This window comes from Carcharodon carcharias, chromosome 13 (genome assembly GCF_017639515.1).
Source record: "Carcharodon carcharias isolate sCarCar2 chromosome 13, sCarCar2.pri, whole genome shotgun sequence".
In the NCBI taxonomy this organism is placed as follows: domain Eukaryota; kingdom Metazoa; phylum Chordata; class Chondrichthyes; order Lamniformes; family Lamnidae; genus Carcharodon; species Carcharodon carcharias.
The window spans coordinates 118,737,013-118,759,008 of record NC_054479.1 but is presented as its reverse complement, the minus strand read 5'-3'; the positions used below and the strand labels follow the sequence as shown (position 1 = coordinate 118,759,008).

Sequence of the window (21,996 nt, the reverse complement as noted above, 5' to 3'; positions counted from 1 at the left end):
AGGTCGTGAGTCCCCTCCCCCATCCCCACCCCCTTTCTGTTTCCCCCTTCTTTTTTTTTTTCCCAATAAATTATAAAGATTTTCCTTTTCCCACCTATTTCCATTATATAAAATAAAAAAAAAACCACTAGAGCTATACCTTTAGTGCCCTACCATCCATTCTTAATTAGCACATTCGTTTAGATAATATCACCAACTTTAACTTTAACACCTATGTGTTCTATTGTACTATTGTTGTTGACATCTTTTGATGATCTGCTTCTATCACTGCTTGTTTGTCGCTACAACCACACCAACCCCCTCCACCTCTCTGTCTCTCTATCTCTCCGCCCCCCACACACACACCTTAAACCAGCTTATATTTCAGCTCTTTCCTGGACTCGAACTCAAGTTCTGTCGAAGGGTCATGAGGACTCGAAACGTCAACTCTTTTCTTCTCCGCCGATGCTGCCAGACCTGCTGAGTTTTTCCAGGTAATTCTGTTTTTGTTCTGCCATTACCTATGCCACTGTCTTTGCAAGTCTGCTCTTATGGTTGTAAGGCACTAGTGTTAAAATGCTTAAGTCATGCGGTGCAGTTTATTTATGATAGCCATCACATAAATGTTGATTCCAGAATTACAGACCATGAAGTGGTAATTTTTCATTACTACAACCGATGAACCCTCCATTTTTTTTTGGCGGGGGTGGGAGAGGAGTGCACAGGTGCTTTGTTTAAGTGTGTGACCCCTTTAAGTTTTTTTGGGAGGCCACACACATCAAATAAATTAAAGGGACTGACTTCTATCAGCCTGTGGGGGAACTTTCAGGTTGCAAATGGCCATTGACTATAACCTGTGTCACAGTGTCTAAATCTACACACTGCCAAAATACCTGTCACAATTATTTTCAAAAACAATCACTGAATTAACAAAATTAAAGGAGGTTTTTCAATGATAAACCTATTAAAGATCAAATATAAACACAATAATGAATGAAAAACCAATGGAAATTGAAAGTACAACATTCTAAGTAAGTACCCCTGCCCATTAAGTGTTATTCCTGTTTTGGACTGGTCCCATAAGTTTCCTCAAACCTCGATTTCAGAATTTGAAACTGAATGCATAACGGTATTAACAAGTGCTATATTTTACACCACTCCCTCAGATGGCACACCTGATACGCATTACCTCCCACCCTCAATAAACATGGAGACCAGAAAAAAAAAGTTGTACACCTGTTATTATGCTTCAATAATTTTAAAAATATAAATCAAACCCATTACAGGCTAGTATGTTTCTTATAACTTAAATGTAAAAAGTACCACAAGACATGGGTTTACCTTTTGAATTACTACTATTCCAACTAGGTCACAGGAGTTTTGAGAGATTTAATCATAAAGTCCTTTATATTCTAAATGCTATAACTACTCTTCACTGTATCAGCTTTTGCTGATCACTACTTTTTGTTATGTACCAGCTACTCAATTTTTAAGGGAATTACTTTCTCACCCTCCTCCAACATCATGAATAATTTCCAGACAGTCACTGGCAGTCTTGGTCATAGGCCTATGTTGGTGCTGCTCAGTAACTAATCTCTCAAGACCACTGACCCATCGTGACTCTCCTAACAGTTTTATTTCTACTTTTCACTTTTGGCCAAGCTAACGGACAGAAAATGTCCTTGAGATTTTTAGGTGCAAATTAACATCCCTTGACTGACACGCAAAGCAAACAGCAAGGAACATTGCTTAAAACATCACTAGACCCGCAAACTCAAATATTTAACAGAAAGCCTAATATTTTAAAAATTATGGCTTACAAAAATAAAATTAATGAAACAATCAGTGAAAAATACCTGAACTCTGACATAAGAGTCAACAGCTTTTAAGACTCTTGTATTATTTACTGGATGAATTTCAATCAGCAAAGTCAAACACCTGGATACTGCAACAAAAGTTAAGGAAAACAATGCAAATGAAATTAACATTTTCTCAATACAGGCACTACTGTTTAAAATATGCAGCTTATTTCCTACAAAGGCATTTATGTAGTATTGAATCAACACAGCATAATTCACATAAAAATCACATTTTCAAATAAGCAGCATAACTACACAAAATGTTTTCTTGGATGTCCATACACCATGCACTATTCCATATCCAAGATGGGAGCTTCCATGCCTCACCGATTGGGAACAATGGAGAGTAACTTCCCCAGCCTCCCCATTTTTCATTCTCCGCCAATCAGGATTTTGAAATCTATACCAGTGTTTGATTCTAACTTCTATCCCTATTTTTGGAGATCCCAAATAGGCAACCACCTCTGGAAAAGAAAAATTCACTGCATACAAAGCAATTGAGATTTAAAATTCCTGTGCAAATAAAATATAAACAGTAAAATAGATGATAAAGTTAATATACTCATTATATTGCTTATTTTACAGTATTTGTGATTCAATGTTTACACTTGTAGTTTAACTTTATTTAGCTCCAAAATATGCATAATATATTCATAACTATTGCTAAGGGTCCACTTCAAAGTTAGATATTAAATGCCATCTATAAAACCACTCGTCTTTCACAAAATATTCAATAAGGTATATTCGTACTAATCATGAGAATAGTTGCTGCAAACTACAAAAAAAGGCTCAACTAGTCGCATTTTTGTATAGAAACACTCAAATATCGATAGACAGTCTGAGTACTGTCAGCTGAGAATACTTACCATATGCCACCTCTGCTGATAGAACTAACAAATTTCTAACAGTTACCTGGAGCACCTGGGTAATTGAAGGAGAGGAAAGTTAGCCAACAACCTGCTTCATATTTTCAGGTCTTTGGACAACCAGAGCAAGAGCCCAATCCATCAAGATACTGTTAATCCCACTCAACTGCCTACGAGTTATATCTACGAAAAATTCTCAAGTTTTGAAATGGGCTACCCCCTCATCTCCTGGTACTCAGCATGCAGATATGTATTCCTGTAACACGGATTCATAGGTTCTTCTATCGCAACCAATTGCTCACACATAGACGGATTCAGACATATTCTTACATGTGTACCCTTCCTGGTGTACTGAAAATTATTTCAATGCTGGGATCTACCCCACCACCACTTCAGCACACTGAACTTCCCTAACCTAACCTGGCTGGTAAAGGCAACAATTTAAGAATCCCATTTCTTCCTCCCATCTACCATAAGCTTGCAAACCTCAATTTGCTCTTTCCTACCTCACTCTGCTGAAATCATCTTGAAAGATGAGCCATGGTTAACTGCAATGATCTGTCACTATTCTTCCACCAAATTCAATCACAACAACATTACATCCACCTGACATACGGTGACTCCACTTACAGCGTGCCTTCTTACTCTATCCTCTTTGCTCTGCATGCATGACATTTTAAAGGTATTCAATATCCCGTTCACACTGTAAACGTTACATATACATGCAATACTGGGGGAAGTTCTTTCGTTCACTGAAGCAAAATCATTAACATACTCTGAACAGATGCATCAAATAAAAAGGAAATCTCCTCAACTTTTATCACCACTGATGCTTAGCTTGTGTATGTTGCAAATCCTCAAACACTAATATTTGTACTTCCATAACTTTCACTCTTAGTAAGAATATTTGATATATCAGATGGTTTATTTAAATATACTTTTAACACAACAATGAAATGAATTCTAAAATAAAAGCAAAATACTGAAGATGCTGAAATCTGAAATAAAAACAAGAAATGCTATACTCAGCAGGTCTGGCAGCATCTGTGGAGAGAGAAACAGAGTTAATGTTTTGAGTCCATATGACTCTTACATGGGCTCGAAACGTTAATTTTGTTTCTCCCTCCACAGATGCTGCCAGGCCTGCCGAGTTATTCCAGTATTTCCTGTTTATATAATAAAATGAATTCTACTGGGGACTACAGCCATATAGCATCATAAACCTAGATACAATTATTCAAACAATACAAAACCCTTTAGAAATCTCAGCTGAAATACAAAAACAGGAATAAACCCCAAGTCCTTCAATTTAAATCAATCTGCAATGACACAATCTTGAATGGCTGTCAGTTGACCTTGTTTTCAAGAAACAAATATGTCTTGGGCCAATCAATCAGCATTTTGGGGCTTTTATTGATGGAGCATTCTCTTACTGTCCATCATCTGAACAAGAGGAATTATCTTTGAAAGCTTCAAATGGATTGAGGAACTAAACTACAAAATTGGTCGAAACTGCATCTAAATAGCAACAATTAGTTCCTCCTATACTCAAATCAAAGACCTGAAAAGATGAAGCAGATTGCTGGCGACCTTTCCTCTCCTTCAGTTGCCCACGTGCTCGGGTAACCATTAGAAATTTGTTAGTTCTATCAGCAGAGGTGGCATGTGGTAAATATTCTGAGCTGACAGTACTCAGACTGTCCATCGATATATGAGTGCTTCAAGATAAATATGCTATTAGTTGAGCCTTTTAGTTTTTGCAATTTGCAGTAACTATTCTCATAATTAGCACTAATATACCTTATTTAATATTTTGTGAAAGACAAGTGGTTTTATAGGCGTTATTTAAAAACTGCTGAACAGGAATATGCAAACAGGTTTGAGTCCTTCAAACTTGGGCCCGGATTTTTGAAGAGTCAGAACAAATCAAAGAGACCTTCAAAAATGGCGGATGGGACTCAGATGCGGAAGCCCCGCTTCCCCTTCCATCACATCCCATTTTTATCAACAGGGAGAAGGGGGTGAGGCATGAATCACACAGCCAGGGAACCAAACTCAGCAGGGCCATTTGATTTGACTGCTGAGTACAAACACACCCAATTTTCATTGCTCTAACAGCCTTAAAGCGCAGTGTGGGAACCACAGTTTTATGGAAGAGGCGTAATGCTTGTGAAGGGCAGATCTAGAGTCTGTTTAATTCACAAACTGAAAAATTTAAATCCCCAACCCTTTAAAATTAAAAAAAAAAATACCAGTCTGCAGCTTTTGCTTAGAGCAACAGAAACAAGAGTTCTGCTGCTGGAGTGCACTGATTGACTGATGTAGCTTAGAAAAAAAAATTACCTATCTGTTTTTCCAATTTCAATAGACTCCGTTGTTTCAATTTCCCAAGGTTTGCTATTATAGCTGATCCCATTATGAATGCTTGGCCAAGTTTCAAAAGATCCAGAACCACTTATCTCAACAGGGAGCTGTGTTCACAAGTTGACGAACAATTTAAAGAGGTTATTAAAGGATAATCTGTCTTTGATGTGGTAAGTGAAATAAACGCTGGTTTGTTTTTACAAAGACAGACCAGTTGAAGGGATTTAAAATTTTGCCTGTGTTTTATGAATGAATTGCTTTTCAGTGTGAAGTGTGTTTGATTGTTAGAAGTTGTACTTTTTTTCCATCTTCATTTCAAATGGCCCCTGATGTCTGCCCATTGTGGATATTGGATGAGTGACTGTGGAGGATATGGGGGGGGGGGGGGGGGGGGGGGTCGGTGTTGGGGAATGGAGGAGGCATGGGGAATATGAGGGGCATGAGAGAAATGAGTGAACATGAAAAGACAAGGAGAGCAATAAGGGGTCATGGAGGATGGGTGGGGGTTTGAGGCCACGTGAAGGCTGAGGCTAGAGGGCTGAATAGCCTTTAATAGAACTGGGCCAAAGCCCCTGAGAACCAAAGTGGGGCCTTGCAAACAGTCCACCTGAGCACTCCTGAGCCTCTGTAATCTTTAGAGGTAGTGGCACCGACTCCATCCTTCAACTACCTCCCCAGAGCAAAAATATGATGGGTAACGGCCATTTTAAGAGAGACCACGTCTGCCGGGCCAGGTGGTTTCCCAACTTGCTCTACCCACACCTCCACAAAAATCCGGCCATTGATCTACCATTGCTTTACAGAAGTTAACAGCTCAGAAACAAATTCAGTTGATACTGCATTTCAAAGTTTTAACAATGCTTAGTTTAATAATTGTACGTAACAAAATTTAAAATACTACCTGGTCTGAATGTTTCAATTGGTAAACCTCTTCGAGTAAACTGCAGAATACTTACAGCTGGTAAAAAGAGTATCAAGAATTTTCTTAGAACAGCAAATTCACTTAAGAAAGGTGAAGAAATTCAAATTCAAACAAGTCTAGCTTTAATCTTTATGTGTTCTACTATAAGTCTGACAGCTGCAGCAACTTACAAGTATAACAGGAGCACAGTATAAAACAGTCTCATTATAAGAGTAGAAATTTGTCTCACTCACCCAACAATGTCCTTTCCATGTTGACAGAGCAACTAATCAAAGGCACTTCTCTGTCAAAGACATATAGTAGCTGGGAACATAAATGAACAGCAACATAAAAGGGAAAAAATAATCACAACAAAGCTTCCACATTTGAATCAAAATAGGGTGTTGTAAGCAAAAATTATCTTTACCTTGTTTTGCTTGTTGTCAGGATCATATATACCAATACAAGTGGTTCCCTTCGCACCCTTTAAAACAAAACATTTTTTCTATTGTCATATTATCAAGCAGTATTTTTTGACAAGCGCTATATGAAACTGTATTTCTATAAAAGTTTTACCTTGGTCATAAACCTGTTGTGGTCAAATTCATAATTAGCAAAGATAATTGAAAATTAAATTTCTGAACCTGAAAAGTCTCTGTTAAATTTACCACATTGTGCCAACAATGCTTTAAACTCACGGAGGGATGGTGGGGGTGGGGGAGAGCAGAGGGGGAGGGTGAAGGGAGATTTAGAAATCCAAAGAATAAGGTCGAAGCAGTGGGTAAGTACAGCAAAATATGAGTAAAGGCAAACAGAATGGGACAGAGAGTTTAACAAAAATTGTACATCAATGAATAAGGTCATTTCAGGAAACAGGAGTGAAAAAAATTAAATTAAAAAGTTCTTCATCTGAATGCATGAAGCATCTGCAATAAGATAGATGAACTAATGGCACAAATGGAGATAAGTGATTACGATCTAATCGCCATTACACAGACACAGGGCAGAATTTTCTGCCTGTCGGGTGGGCAGGCCCGACCCAACCTCCAGCGGGCGGGGAGCCGATCCCCGCCAGAGAAGCGGGCCCCGCCGCCATTTTACGTGGGCGGGCTAATTAAGGCCTGCCCAGTGTGACGTCCGCCGGGAAGCACTATGCACTTCCTGTGCAGGCGCGGGGTGGGGGGTGGAGATTCCCCAAAAGCGAGAGTGCTCTTTCACGCATGTGCATGATAAAGCTCACATCTCCCTGAGGCTAAGTTCCGCCTCAAGGAGATCCCTTACACTTTTAAGAATGTTAAAAATGGAAAAAACAATTCCCTAACATGCCCCCCTCGTTTGACAATGTCACATGAGATGGGACATGTTCATAATTTACATAATGAGTTTATTAAACTTTTTTAAACCCTACATGAAACCTCATCCCGCCGGTGGATGAGGTTTCATGTTTTTTCTGTTGCCTGCCGGGGGTCCTGGCCTGCCGCCAGCCTTAAGGTTGGATGGCTGGTCCTTTAAATGTATAATTGATCCTGTCAATGGCTTCAATTGGCCAGTGACAGGTCGGCGGGCCCGCAGCTGATTTTGCTGTGGGCCTGCATTCCTGAAAATTTAAATGGGCCATGGTGACGTTGGGGATTCCGCCCGACGTCATCCCGCATCATTTTACACGTCGGCGAGCAGGCCCCGCCCCCTGAGGGCAAAATTCTGCCCATGGTTACAAAGGTGATCAAGGTTGGGAAATAAATATTCCAGGATATACAATATTTCGGAAAGACAGACAAAATGGCAAAGAAGGAGGGGTAGTCCTGATAGTAAAGGAAACATGACTTTAGTGAGAAAGGATCTGGCCTCAGGTGATCATGCAGTAGAATCAGTATGGGTAGAAATTAGAAATAGCAAGAGTCAGAAAACACTGGTGGTAGTAGTGGGAAAATAAGCTGTGATCAGGACACAGAGAGGCTGTAAAGAGATATAGACAGGTTAAGTGAGTGGACAACAAGATGACAATTGGATTATAATGTAAGGAAGTATCACTTTAATCAAAAGAATAGAAAAGCTGAATATTTTTTTAAAAGCTGAGAAACTCGTAAGTGTTGAGGTTCAAAGAGACATGGATGTGCTTGTACAAAGAACGCAAAGAGTTAGCATACAGGTACAGCAAGCAATTAGGAAGGCAAATGGCATGTTGGCCTTTCTTGAAAGGGGAATGGAGAACGGGAATAAAGAAGTCTTGATAGAGTTGTACATGGCTTTGGTGAGACCACATCTGGAGTGCTGTGTGCAGTTTTGGTCTCCACATTTAAGAAAGGGTAAATTTGCATTGCAGGCAGTACAGTGAAGGTGCATTAAGTTGGTCCCTGGGGTGAGGGGTTGTCCTAAGATGAGACGCTGAGCAAATTATGTCTATTTTCTCTGGCGTTTAGAAGAATGACAGACGATCTCATTAAAATGTACAAGATTCTGAAGGGGCTTGATAGGGTAGACGCTGAGAGATTCTTTCTGCTGGTTAGGGAATCTAAAACGCAGGGACACAGGCTCAGGATAAGGGGCCAGTCATTTAAGACTGAGATGAAGAGGAATTACTTCGCAAAGGGTTGTCAATCTTTAGAATTCTCTGCCCCAGAGGGTTGTGGATGCTCCATCGTTGAATATATTTAAGGTTGGGATTGATAGATTTTTGGTCTCTCAGGGAATCCAGGGATTTGGAATACATGCAGGGAAGTGGAGTTGAAGCCCAAATCAGCCATGACCGTATCGAGTGGCAGAACAGGCTCGATGGGACATGGTCTACTCCTGCTCCTACTTTTTGTGTTATGTTCTTGTGTATTGTGTATTATCCAGCAAAAAAACTATGGGCAGGATTTTCCAGTTGGTGATCGGGGAGCGGGGCCCGCTTGCTGATGCATAATATGACGCGCGGTGACATCGGGCAGAACTCCTGACGTCACCATGCCCCATTTAAATTTTCCAGTAGGCAAGGAGTCAGAGAATCAGCCACTGACAGAGTCATTCAGCTAATTAATGGACCTGCCCGTTCAACCTTAAGGTTGTGGGCAGGCCAGGAGACCCAGCGGGAATTAGAAAAAGCATGAAACCTCATCCATGGGCGGGATGAGGTTTCATGTAGGTTTTTATAAATTTTAAAGTTTTTGTAAAAATTATGGACATGTCCCAATTCATGTGACAGTGTCACATGAGGGGACATGTCAGAGAATTTTTTTTTCTACTTTTAATATTTTTGAGTAGAGCCGATCTTCCTGGGGCAGCTCTTAGCCTCAGGGAGATGAGTGCACTCTTTTATGCGCATGCGCGAAAGAGCGCACTCTCGATTTAGGGGCTCCCCCCCCCCCCCGCCCCGCCCACACAGGGAGCGCATAGTCTTCCGTGTGGACGTCACACTGGGCAGGCCTTAATTGGCACTTAAAATGGCACCGCTCCCCCAATTGGGTGTGCCGATCGGAGGCGCGCCCACCATTCAACTTCCCCACCCGACGGGGGGAAATCCTGCCCTATGATTTCTCTAACTATTACTACAGTAAATACATTTATAGACATCTGCTATTGCCTTACAAAAATCTTGCATATGATACATTTCCTGCCATGACAATTTTAAATAATGATTTAATTCACAATTTGCAATGTTAAAGTGGTATCAAAAAGATAATGTTGGCAATTTTACATTAAGTAATTCGTCACAATATAGCTGCAAACTGTGACCACCAGTTGAATCTCCCAGCAAATTCCAGCAGTTATTTTGTTTCCCCAACCCAATTTTCAGGTGTCTTCTTGTTTATTATGTGTTTGGAATCTATTTTTTCATCCAATAAACAAAGCACTCAAGATTCTCTTACCCTTTTTCAAGTGTCCTCCTACCACCCAATTTTTAAATGCCCATTTACCCATTTAGCAGGTTTTTAAAACAAATTTTGGAGGATTTTCCCTTTGCCTGTTTTCAGATCTCTCTACCCTTTCTCGGCACCTGATCTCAGATTTGCACATACGCAAATCTCAGCTTTCCCTGCCTGACATCATGACTCAAGATCTCAGGCCTAAATGCATAACTCCCAACCCTATGACCCTGACCCTAACCCCCTGCCCAGCACTTGCAGCCTTCCTTCTCCCTGGAAGTTTTCCTCTCATCAACTACTCTTCATAACCACCATTACTGAAATTTTAACTAAAAGAATGCTTAGAAACAAAGAAACCAACATGGTATTAACTGTATTAAACGCTTCAGAAAACTAAAACTTACAATCAGCAATACATATTGGCTCCTTGCATAATCAGCTAATAAACTGGAAGTCAATTTGCAGTCACTGGGGAAAAAGCAGTGGCAGTATGTACATGCTGGTCTATGAATTTACTGACTCACTGCTCATCACTACTCCATTTAAACAGCCAGTGTCCCACTATTGCATTAATTCTTTGATGACCACTGTTCTCAACTTCATAATTTGTTATTGCCGTGCTCTGTCAACTTAATGATTCAGTAGTGCCCATTGCTTCATTAATTAATAATTAGCTGATAACCTATTTAGATATGCTTCAAATGTTCATCAGTAACCTTTCATTGTTGTCAGTTAACCACAATGCATGTGGCTTGTACAGGTTCAAGTTTTCTTGTTAGAATTGTGCTGCATCAAAGAGCATTGAATTGTAATTTAAATTATTCAGGTTATTCTGTCTTTTTAAAATATGTTATTGTAACAGCAGCTTCTGTTGTCCACTGACTTGGGGTATACTGTATAGTCATCACATTCTTTGAAGAAGTTGAGGTAAAACTTTTAAATGCTGTATCGATCATGTCTGCCCACCTGAACGCATGGAAGAACATCCAAGATATTACGAAGAGCCTTGGCACATAGACTGACTGCGCTTGTTCTTCACAACGGTTATTTTGTGTAATATTTAATTCAACATTTATATTGAACATTTGCAATATCAATACTTCCATCCCCTAACTTAAGTTTCTTTACTGTTAAAAAAAGTAGAATTTTAAAAGAAAATAATGACGTGTTAGCCATATCTCAGTTAATAGCACATTCACCTCAGAGTCAGGAGATTCTCGGTTCAAGTCCCACCCCAGCACTTGGCACAAAAATCAAGGCTTACACCGAGGGAGCCTGTGTTATCAGAGGTGCTTTCTTTCAAATGAGACATTAAACCGAGGCATGTCTGCCCTGTTAGGTGAATGTAAAAGATCTTATGGCATTATTTTGAAGGAGACAAATTTATCCTTGGTGACCTAACCAATATTTGTCCCTCAAACAACATAAAAACAGATTATCTGATCCTTATCACATTGCTTGTGAGCTTGTTGTGGGCTTACTGGCTGCCACTTTTCCAACATCACAACAGTGACTACATTCAAAAGTACTTAATTGTAAAGCATTTTGACACATCCAGTGGTTGTGAAAAATACTATATAAATGAAAGTCTTTCATCCTTTCTATTACATCTGCTTATTTAGAAAACGAAAACATACTAATTGCTGGCACTTGTTCGGCAGGGTAAGAGTGGAAAAAAAGTAACACAAACAAGTGATTGCAAATCAGCAGATAAAAATGAAATACTGCAGATTCTGGAAATCTGAAACAAAAACAGAAAATGCTGGAAAAACTCAGCAGGTCCAGCAGTATCTATGGAGAGAAAGACAGAGTTAACATTACGAGTCCATATGACTCAGAAGGCTCTGAAGAGGAGTCAAACGGACTTGAAACGTTAACTCTGTCTTTCTCTCCACAGATGCTATTAGCCCTGAGTTTTTTCAGGATTTTCTGTTTTTGCTTGCAAATCAGCAGCCTGTTTTACATCCTGCTCAGTTTTCTTTTCCATGGAAGTGGGCTGTTGAATCATTGTCTCCCATTTATGTTACCGCCAAAGGCCAATTTCACTTCCCAGTTTCTAATTTAAAATATGCCAAAGTGTGCCAATTTAGGCGTCCTAAAGAATATTAAGATGGATAAGTTCCCAGGGTCAGATGGGATCTACCCCAGAGTACAGAGATAGGCAAGGGAGGAGACTAGTGGGGCCTTGACAGAAATCTTTGTATCCTCACTGGCTACGGGTGAGGTCCCAGAGGACTGGATAATGGCCAATGTTGTTCCATTGTTTAAGAAGGGTAGCAGGGATAATTCAGGAAATTACAGGCTGGTGAGCCTTACGACAGTGGAAGGGAAATTATTGGAGAAGATTCTTCGTGACAGGATTTACTACCATTTGGAAGTAAATGGGCGTATTAGTGAGAGGCAGCATGGTTTTGTGAAGGGGAGGTCGTGTCTCACTAACTTGATCGAGTTTTTTGAGGAAGTGACAAAGATGATCGATGATGGAAGGGCAGTGGATGTTAGCTACATGGATTTCAGTAAGGCCTTTGACAAGGTCCCTCATGGCAGACTGGTACAGAAGGTAAAGTTGCACGGGATCAGAGATGAGCTGGCAAGATGGATACAGAATTGGCTTGGTCATAGAAGACAGAGGGTAGCTGTGGAAGGGTGCTTTTCTAAATGGAGAGCTATGACTAGTGGTGTTCCGCAGGGATCAGTGCTGGGACCTTTGCTGTTTGTAGTATACGTAAATGATTTGGAGGAAAATGTAACTGGGCTAATTAGTAAGTTTGCACATGAAACTAAGGTTGGAGGAGTTGCAGATAGTGAAGAGGATTGTCAAAGGATACAACGGGATATAGATCGGTTGGAGACTTGGGCGGAGCAATGGCAGATGGAGTTTAATCCAGACAAATGCGAGGTAATGCATTTTGGAAGGTCTAATACAAGTAGGAATTATACAGTAAATGGCAGAACTCTTAAGTGCATTGACGGGCCGAGGGATCTGGGTGTACAGGTCCACAGATCACTGAAAGTGGCAACGCAGGTGGATAAGGTAGTCAGGAAGGCATATGGCATGCTTGCCTTCATCGGCAGGGGTATTGAGTATCAAAGCTAGGAAGTCATGCTGCAGCTGGAACCTTGGTTAGGCCACACTTGGAATATTGTGTGCAATTCTGGCCGCCATATAACCAGAAGGATATGGAGGCGTTGGAGAGGGTGCAGAGGAGGTTTACCTGGATGCTGCCTGGTCTGGAGGTTATTAGCCATGAGGACAGGTTGGAGAAACTCAGATTGTTCTCACTAGAGCGATGGAGATTGAGGATAGACTTGATAGAAGTTTACAAAATTATGAGTGGCATGGACAGAGTAGATAGTCAGAAGCTTTTTCCCAGGGTGGAAGAGTCAATTACTAGGGGACATAGATTTAAGGTGAGAGGAGAAAACTTTAGAAAGGTTGTGCAGGGCAAGTTTTTTTATGCAGAGGGTAGTGAGTGTCTGGAATTCTCTGCCAGAGGAGGTGGTGGAAGCAGGTATGATAGTGGTGTTTAAGAGGCAGCTTGATAAATACATGAATAGGATGGGAACAGAGGGATACAGACCCCGGAAGTGCAAAATATTTCAGTTTGACAGGCAACATGATCAGCGCAGGCTTGGAGGGCCAAAGGGCCTGTTCCCGTGCTGTACTTTTCTTTGTTCTTTGTTCACTGTGGACCTGAAATGACCTTAGTGTCAAACATTGCAAACGTCTTCCAGACCTCAGAATAACCAGTAGCCGTGTCAAAGGAAGTCAATCGGGAGTTTAAAAATAAGAGCAAACTTTTATCCCGCCTTGTCTAAACAGTTAAAGCAGTGATGGAGATATTTAGCTCCTGTTGCTTTTATTCTTGTCAAATCACTGCAGCAGTCAAACAAGTCAAATACAAAGGATCCTGACTAGGAAGTGCACGATGTAGAATCAGGGTGAGTGGAGCTAAGAAATAACAAATAACACTGGCGGGAGTACTTTATAGGCCTACTGACAGTAGCTATACTTTTGGACAGTGTATAAATCAAGCCAAATAAGAGAAGCTTATAACTAGGGAAATCCAATAATCATGGGCTATTTGGGGGACAAGTTAATAAAATGCAGAACCAACCAGGGAAAGCTATTCTAGATTTTGTTTTGTAAGGAGACAGGGTTAATAAGTAATGCCATTGTAAGGGATCCTCCAGGAAAAGAGTAATCATTTCACATTGATTTTGACAGTGATGCACAGAATTCTGAAAATAGAGTTTTTAAAGCTAATTACATGAGATGGAAGGGCAAGTTTGATTAAAAAATTGATTAAAAGGACATGACAGTGAATGCACAATGGTGAAAATCTAAAGAAGCATTCTATAATCCTCAATGAATCTACATTCCTTTAAGAGATAAAAATTCCATGGATAAAGAGGTTAAGTATAATATTAGATTAAAATAAAGAGACTTATAATATTGCCAAGAAGAACAGTAAGCCTGGGGATTGGTAGAGCGTTAGATACCAACAAAGGATAAAAAAGCAGAAAATAGAATGAGAACAAACTAGCTAGAAATATAAAAACAGATTTTAAGAGCTTCTGTAAGCATGTAAAAAGAAAGAGAATAGCAAAAATACACATGGGTTCCTTAGAGGAGAAACAGGAGAAACTATAATGGGGAATAAAGAAATGGCAGAAAAACTAAACAAATATTTGGTGCCTGTCTTCATATCAAAAGACACAAAAAACATACTAAAACAGTGAAGAACCAAGGGTCCAATCAGAGTGAAGAATTTAATTAATAAAGAAAAAGTACTGCAGAAATTAATGGGACTAAAAGCCAAGAAATCACCTGAACTTAACGGCCAGCATCTCGGGTTCCAAAAGAGGTGGCTGCAGAGACAGTGAATGCACTGGTTGTGATATTTCAAAATTCCATAGATTCTGCAATCATCCCAGTGGATTGGAAGGTAGCAAATGTATCACTGCTATTCAGGAAAGGAGAGTGCAAGAGAGAGCAGGGAGCTTCAGACCCATTAGCCTGACATTAGTCATTGCAAAAAAGCTAAAATCTATTATTAAGGAGTTCAGTGAGGAGGGAACAAGGTGATCCTTTGAGTACCATGAGTACAGCCAGGTAAGCATTTACTACTTTTATTGCTTAGAGTTTTTAAGGTCTTATTTTGTGGTTCATCGTTTATAGGGGCTATATTCTGTAACAACAAGGAGCAGAGAAAAAGGGCCCAAGAGTAATTGATATTAAGTATCTTCCAAAAGGTTTAATTTAATTTAAAGGATTAAGTCCTGGCAGGAGAGCTCAAAGCCTTGGTGTGCTCCCCCTGCTCTACGTGGGAAGCTGGGCACATTTCCACTGCCCGGGGCCAGCATGTGTGCGGGAAATTTCTCCAGCTGCAGCTCCTGGAAGCCCGGGTTTTGGAGCTGGAGTAGTGGCTGGGGACACTGTGGAGCATCCACGAGGCAGAGAGTATCATGGATAGCACATATAGAGAGGTGGTCACACCGCAGGCTAATGAGTCCACAGGCAGGAAGGGAATGGGTGACCACCAGGCGAAGCAAGAGGACTAGGCAGGCAGTGCAGGAATCTCTTGCGGCTATTCCCCTGCAAAACAGATATACAGCTTTGGATACTGTTGCGGGGGAATGGCCTCTCAGGAAGAAGCAGCAACAGCCAAATTTGTTGCACCACGGTTGGCTCTGCTGCATAGAGGAGCAGTAAAAAGTTTGGGAATACAATAGTTACAGGGGAGTCATTTGTAAGGGAAATTGTTAGGCGTTTCTGTGGCCGCAAATGAGACTCCAGGATGGTATGTTGCCTCCCTGGTGCTAGGGTCAAGGATGTCTCAGAGAGGCTAGAGGACATTCTGAAGGGAGGGTGAACAGCCAGTGGTCGTGGTACACATTGGTACAATGACATAGGTAAAAAAAGGATGAAGTCCGAAAAGCAGAATATAGGGAGTTAGGAAGTAAGTTGAAAAGTAGGACCTCAAAAGGTAGTGATCTCAGGATTACCACCAATGCCAAGTATCAGTCAGAGTAGAAATAGCAGGATATGTTAGATCAATACGTGGCTGAAGAGATGGTGTGAAGGGGAGGGCTTCAGATACCTGGGGCATTGGGACTGGTTCTGGGGGAAGTGGGACTAGTACAAACTGGACAGGTTACACTTGGGCAGACCGGGACTGATGTCCTAGGGGGAACATTTGCTAGAGTGGCTGGGGAGGGTTTAAACTAAAATGGCAGGGGGATGGGAACCAATGCAAGGAGTCAGAGGAAGGGGAATCAAAGACAAGAACAAAAGACAGAAAGCGGAATAAGAAAAGTGATAGTCAGGGAAATCAAGGGCATGAATCAAACAGAGCCTCAGTGAAAAATAGTGGGAACAGGACAAGTAATGTTAAAAAGACAAGCCTTAAGGCTTTGTGCCTTAACGCGAGGGGCATTTGCAATAAAGTGGATGAATTAACCATGCAATTAGATGTAAATAGGTATGATATAGTTGGGATTACGTAGACATGGCTGCAGGGAGACCAAGGATGGGAATTGAACATCTAGGGGTATTCAGTATTTAGGAAGCACAAACAAAAAGGAACCGGCGGTGGAATTGCATTGCTGGTTAAAGAGGAAATTAACACAATAATGAGGAAAGATATTAGCTCTGACGATTTGGAATCTGTATGGGTAGAGCTGAGAAACACTAAGGGGCAAAAAACATTAACGGAGGTTGTACATAGACCCCCAAACTGTAGTGGTGATGTTGGGAATGGCATTAAACAGGAAATTAGAGACACATGTATTAAAGGAACATCTGTAATTATGGGTGACTTTAATATGCATATAGATTGGGCAAATCAAACTAGTAACAATACCATAGAGGAGGAATTCCTGGAGTGTATACGGGATGTTTTTCTGGACCAATACACTGAGGGACCAATGAGAGAACAGGCCATCCTCAACTGGATATTGTGTAATGAGAAAGTAATAATTGGCGATCTAGTTGTGCAACCATAATATGATAGAATTCTTCATCAAGATGGAGAGTGACGTGTTTGATTCTGAGACCTGGGTCCTGAAACTTAATAAAGGAAACTACGATGGTATGAGGGGTGAGTTGGCTATGATGGATTGGGAAACGTTACTTAAAGAAATGAAGGTGGATAGGCAATGGCAAACATTCAAAGAGCGCATGGGTGAACTGCAACAATTGTTTAGTCCTGTCTGGTGCAAAAGTAAAACAGGAAAGGTGGACAAACCATGGCTTACAAGGGAAGTTAGAGATAGTATTAGATGCAAGGAGGAGACATACAAATTGGTCAGAAAAAACAACAGTCCTGAGGATTGGGAGCAGTTTAGAATTCAGCAAAGGAGGACCAAGGGATTGATTAAGGGGAAAATAGAGTACGAGAGTAAGCTTGCAGGGAACATAAAAACTGACTGTAAAAGTTTCTATAGGTGTGTGAAGAGAAAAAGATTGGTGAAGACAAATGTAGGTCCCTTACAGTCAGAAACAGGGGAATTTATAATGGGAAACAAAGAAGTGGCTGACCAACTAAATACATACTTATGTTCTGTCTTCACAAAGGAGGACACGAATAACATACCAGGAACATTGGGGAACACAGGGTTTAGTGAGAGGGAGGAACTGAAAGAAATCAGTATTAGTAGGGAAATGGTGTTGGGGAAATTGATGGGATTGAAGGCCGATAAATCCCTGGGGCCTGATAATCTACATCCCAGAGCACTTAAGGAAGTGGCCCTAGAAATAGTGGATGCATTGGTGGTCATCTTCCAAGATTCTATAGACTCTGGAACAGTTCCTACAGATTGGAGGGTAGCTAATGCAACCCCACTATTTAAAAAGAGAGATAGAGAGAAAACAGGGAATTATAGACCAGTCAGCCTGACATCGGTAGTGGGGAAAATTCTAGAGTCCATTATAAAATATTTAAGAGCTCAGCACGTGGAAAACAGTGGCAGAATCAGACAGAGTCAGTATAGATCTATGAAAGGAAAATCATGCTTGACAAATCTACTGGAATTTTGAGAGGATGTAACTAGTAGAGTTGATGAGGGGGAGCCAGTGGATGTGGTTTATTTGGACTTTCAGAAGGCTTTTGACAAAGTCCCACATAAGAGATTGGTGTGTAAAATTAAAGCTCATGGGATTGGGGGTAGTGTACTGAGATGGATAGAAAACTGGTTGGCAGATAGGAAACATGGTTGGCAGATAGGAAACAAAGAGTAGGAATAAATGGGTCTTTTTCCGAATGGCAGGCAGTGACTAGTGGGGTACTGCAAGGATCGGTGCTGGGACCCCAGTTATTCACAATATATATTAATGATTTAGATGAGGGGATTAAATGTAGTATCTCCAAATTTGCAGATGACACAAAGCTGGATGGGAGGGTGAGCTGTGAGGAGGATGCAGAGATGCTTCAGTGTGATTTGGACAAGCTGAGCGAGTGGGCAAATGCATGGCAGATGCAGTATAATGTGGATAACTGTGAGGTTATCCACTTTGGTAGCAAAAACAGGAAGGCAGATTATTACCTGAATGGCTATAAATTGAGAGAGGGGAATGTGCAACACAACCTGGGTGTCCTTGTACACCAGTCACTGAAGGTAAGCATACAGGTGCAGCAGGCGGCAAAGAAGGCAAATGGTATGTTGGCTTTCATAGCCAGAGGATTCGAGTACAGGAATAGGGATGTTTTGCTACAATTGTACAGGGCCTTGGTGAGACCACACCTGGAATATTGTGTGCGGTTTTCGTCTCCTTATCTGAGGAAGGATGTACTTGCTATAGAGGGAGTGCAGCGAAGGTTTACCCAACTGATTCCTGGGATGGCGGGACTGACATATGAGGAGAAATTGAGTCAGTTAGGATTATATTCACTGAAGTTCAGAAGAATGAGGGGAATCTCATAGAAACCTATAAAATTCTAACAGGACTAGACAGGGTAGATGCAGGAAGGATGTTCCCGATGGTGGGGGAGTCCAGAACCAGGGGCACAGTCTGAGGATATGAGGCAGACCATTTAGGACTGAGATGAGGAGAAATTTCTTCACCCAGAGAGTGGTGAACTTTTGGAATTCGTTACCATAGAAAATAGCTGAGACCAAAACATTGTATGCTTTCAAGAAGGAGTTAGATATAGCTCTTGGGGTGAAAGGGATCAAAGAATATGGGGTGAAAGCGGGAGTAGGCTATTGAGTTGGATGATCAGCCATGATCATAATGAATGGCAGAGCAGCTCGAAGGGCCGAATGGCCTACTCCTGCTCATAGTTTCTATGTTTTCATGGTAAAAGAAATTCAAAAGTATGATCAGATAAAGTCAAAATGGTTTTATGAAAAGGAAATCATGTTTGACAATTAGATTAGAGTTTTTGAGGGTGTAACAAGCAAAGTAAAGGGGAACAGTGGATGTAGTATACTTAGATTTTCAAAAGTCATTTGTTAAGGTGTCACACAAAATGTTGTTGCACAAGATAAGGGAACATATGGTTGGGGTATTACAATATGGTTAAAGGATCAGTTAAAACAGGTGGAAGAAATAAACAGGTTATTTTCTGGTTGGCAGGCTGTTACTAGTTAGGTGTTGCAAGGATCAGCATGGGGACCTCAGCTATTTACAACTTATACTAATGAATTAAACGAAAGGACCAAGTCCAATGTTGTGATACAACAAAGTGAGAGGATGCAAAGGGTCTGCAAAAGGATATCAATATGTTAAGGGAAGTGGGCAAAAAGGTGCCAGACAAAGTATGTGGGAGGGAAAAAATGAGGCTATTCATTTGGTGGGAAGAACAGAAAACCTGAATATCTATTTAAAATAGTGAGGATTGTTAAATATTGGTGTTCAGAGTGATTTGTATGTCCTTGCAAAAAAAAAATCACACGCAGATGCAGCAAGTAATTAGGAAGGCAAATGGTATGTTGGCCTTTATTGCAAAAGGATTGGAGTACAAGTGTAAGGAACTCTTGCTGAAATTGTGCTGGGCTTTGATGAGAGATAACACTTGGGAGTACAATGTAGAGTTTTGGACCCTGTACCCAAGGAATAATGTGTGTGACTGGAGGAGATATGAAGGTTGACCGGATTCATTCATGGGATAAGAGACTGTCCTATGAGGAGCAATTGAGTAGAATGGGCCTATCCTCTCTGGAATGTAAATGAATGAGGTGATCTCATTGAAAAGGATAAGATTCTGAAATGGTTTGACAAGGCAGATGCTAAGGGGCTATTTGTGCTGGCTGGTGAGTCTAGAACTAGGAGTCATAATCTCAGGATAACAGGATAGCCATTTTAGACGGTGACGAGGAGAAATTTTTTCACTCAAAGAGGTTGTGAAACTTTGGAATTCTCTACCAAGGGCTGTGGACACTCAATCACTGAGTATTACTCAAAGCTGAAATCAACAGATGCTTGGGTGCTAAGAAAATCAAGGAATATGAGAATCAGAAGTAAAGTGGAGCTGAGGTTGAGAATCAGCCAACATCTTATTAATTGGCAGAACAGGCTCAAGTGACCCTATGACCTCCTCCCGCTACTATTTCTTGTGCTATTATGAAATGTAATCATAACGAGAAGCGTGAAAAACAGAATAGACAGAATTTATTCATAACTTAAAATGGCAGACATAAAATGAATTGCTAACAAGGGAAATCATTCTACCTTCCAGGTGTACAGGACACTGCCATTCTTTTCAATGTTGACAATTTGCAACTCTTTCCTTGAAGGACTGGTCGATTCATCTAAAATTGAATTCAGTAAAAAAAATTACATTTTACAAGTTGGCTTACATGTTAAACGTTGCAAAAACTCACTTAACAGTCGAGGTTTTCATGGATGTGTTACTTTTCGCAGTTACACAGGAACCAATTTAAATCCACTTGCAAGTATTAACCGACGGGTACACATTGCAATTAGAAAAGTCAACGTTTTAAAGTCAATGCTATGCTAATTAACTTTTACTTTTCGAAACTTTAAACTCGATCGTACGTGCTACAAATAGTCAAAGTGTACTGTGACCAAACCAGACTTTTTTTTAACATCTCCACATTATACCACCGTTTTTTATGAAACAGACTTACTGTCTCTTACCATTTTCATTAAGTGGTGTCAGTCTGCAGTTCAAAAGCCAAGGAAGAACGTCATTCTCAATATCAAATAAAGGCTTTAATTCCAACATTGTCAACACGCTTCCTCTTTAAAAAAAAGTGTTGTTTCAGTGCCCCAACTAAATCAGAACTCCTCTGGAAGTTTGGGCGGACGGGGAGTGTCTAGTTTTGGCGACAACGGTATCAGCAAAGCAGCCTCAGCCGAACTAACAGCAAAGTAACTTGGTTTCTCTCATCCCAGCCATCGATCCAAACACCAGTGACGCGCTCTCGCCCCCTCCCCTCAAACACACCGAGAATTCCCCTGCGTGTCCCCCACACCTCGCGCGCGCGCATGCGCGCTCACCAACACCGTGTCTGAGACCGACTTGTAACTTATGACATTGAGTGAGCCGTAGATTCGCGAAACGAAAGAAAATAAATCCTAGCTTGTGATTCGCAGTCACCATGTCCTGTGTGAGCCCGGCCAATAAACCAATCCTGTTGAACGTCCAAGGCAGCTTTTGAAGTTTCAAATAAGGATTCATGTAGCTTCGTATCACTCCTGAGTGTGGCTCTACCGCTGGCAACTGATTATTCATTTTCCAAGGTACTAAGGAATTGGCTCTGTTGCTTGCCTTATTTTCGCAATATTGAGAGTTTCTATCATCTGTGCCATATGGTTTGTAGTATATCAAGTAATGAATAAATGCAACTGTCAAATTAAGAACAATTTACATTGATACATAGCACAGGAGTGATATGAAACAAATTTTGATCCCCTTACCGAGTCACATGAGAGATTAGGAGGGGCGACCAAAAGTGGTTAAAGAGGTAGGTTTTCGGGAGCATCTTAAAAGAGTGGAGAGATTTAGGTAGGTAATTCCAGAGCCTAGTACGCAGGCACAGCCACCAACGTTGGGGCGATTGAAACTGGGGATGCACAAGAGGCCAGAATTGGTGCACAGTGGGTTATAGGGTTGGAGGTTATATTTTAGGGAAGGGGGTGAGGCCAAGGATGAGAATTTTGAAATCAGACCAGGAACCAATGTAGGTTAGCAGGCACAGGTATGATGGGTATA

At 40.9% G+C, this 21,996-nt stretch overlaps 1 protein-coding gene across 1 annotated transcript in view; it reads right to left on the bottom strand.

The window, feature by feature from the left end:
• The window catches only part of LOC121286399 (gamma-secretase activating protein), a 130,152-nt gene extending 108,864 nt beyond the window's left edge, over positions 1–21,288 (bottom strand). Inside the window, exons 1-6 of the mRNA XM_041203490.1 lie at positions 20,919–21,288; positions 20,490–20,569; positions 6,397–6,453; positions 6,224–6,293; positions 5,970–6,026; positions 1,836–1,924 (exon numbers count right to left, since the gene is read on the bottom strand). Of these exons, the coding sequence (XP_041059424.1) occupies positions 1,836–1,924; positions 5,970–6,026; positions 6,224–6,293; positions 6,397–6,453; positions 20,490–20,569; positions 20,919–21,006 (441 nt within the window). The 5' untranslated portion in view covers positions 21,007–21,288. The remainder of the gene's footprint in view (positions 1–1,835; positions 1,925–5,969; positions 6,027–6,223; positions 6,294–6,396; positions 6,454–20,489; positions 20,570–20,918) is intronic.
• Between the last annotated feature and the right edge of the window lie 708 nt (positions 21,289–21,996).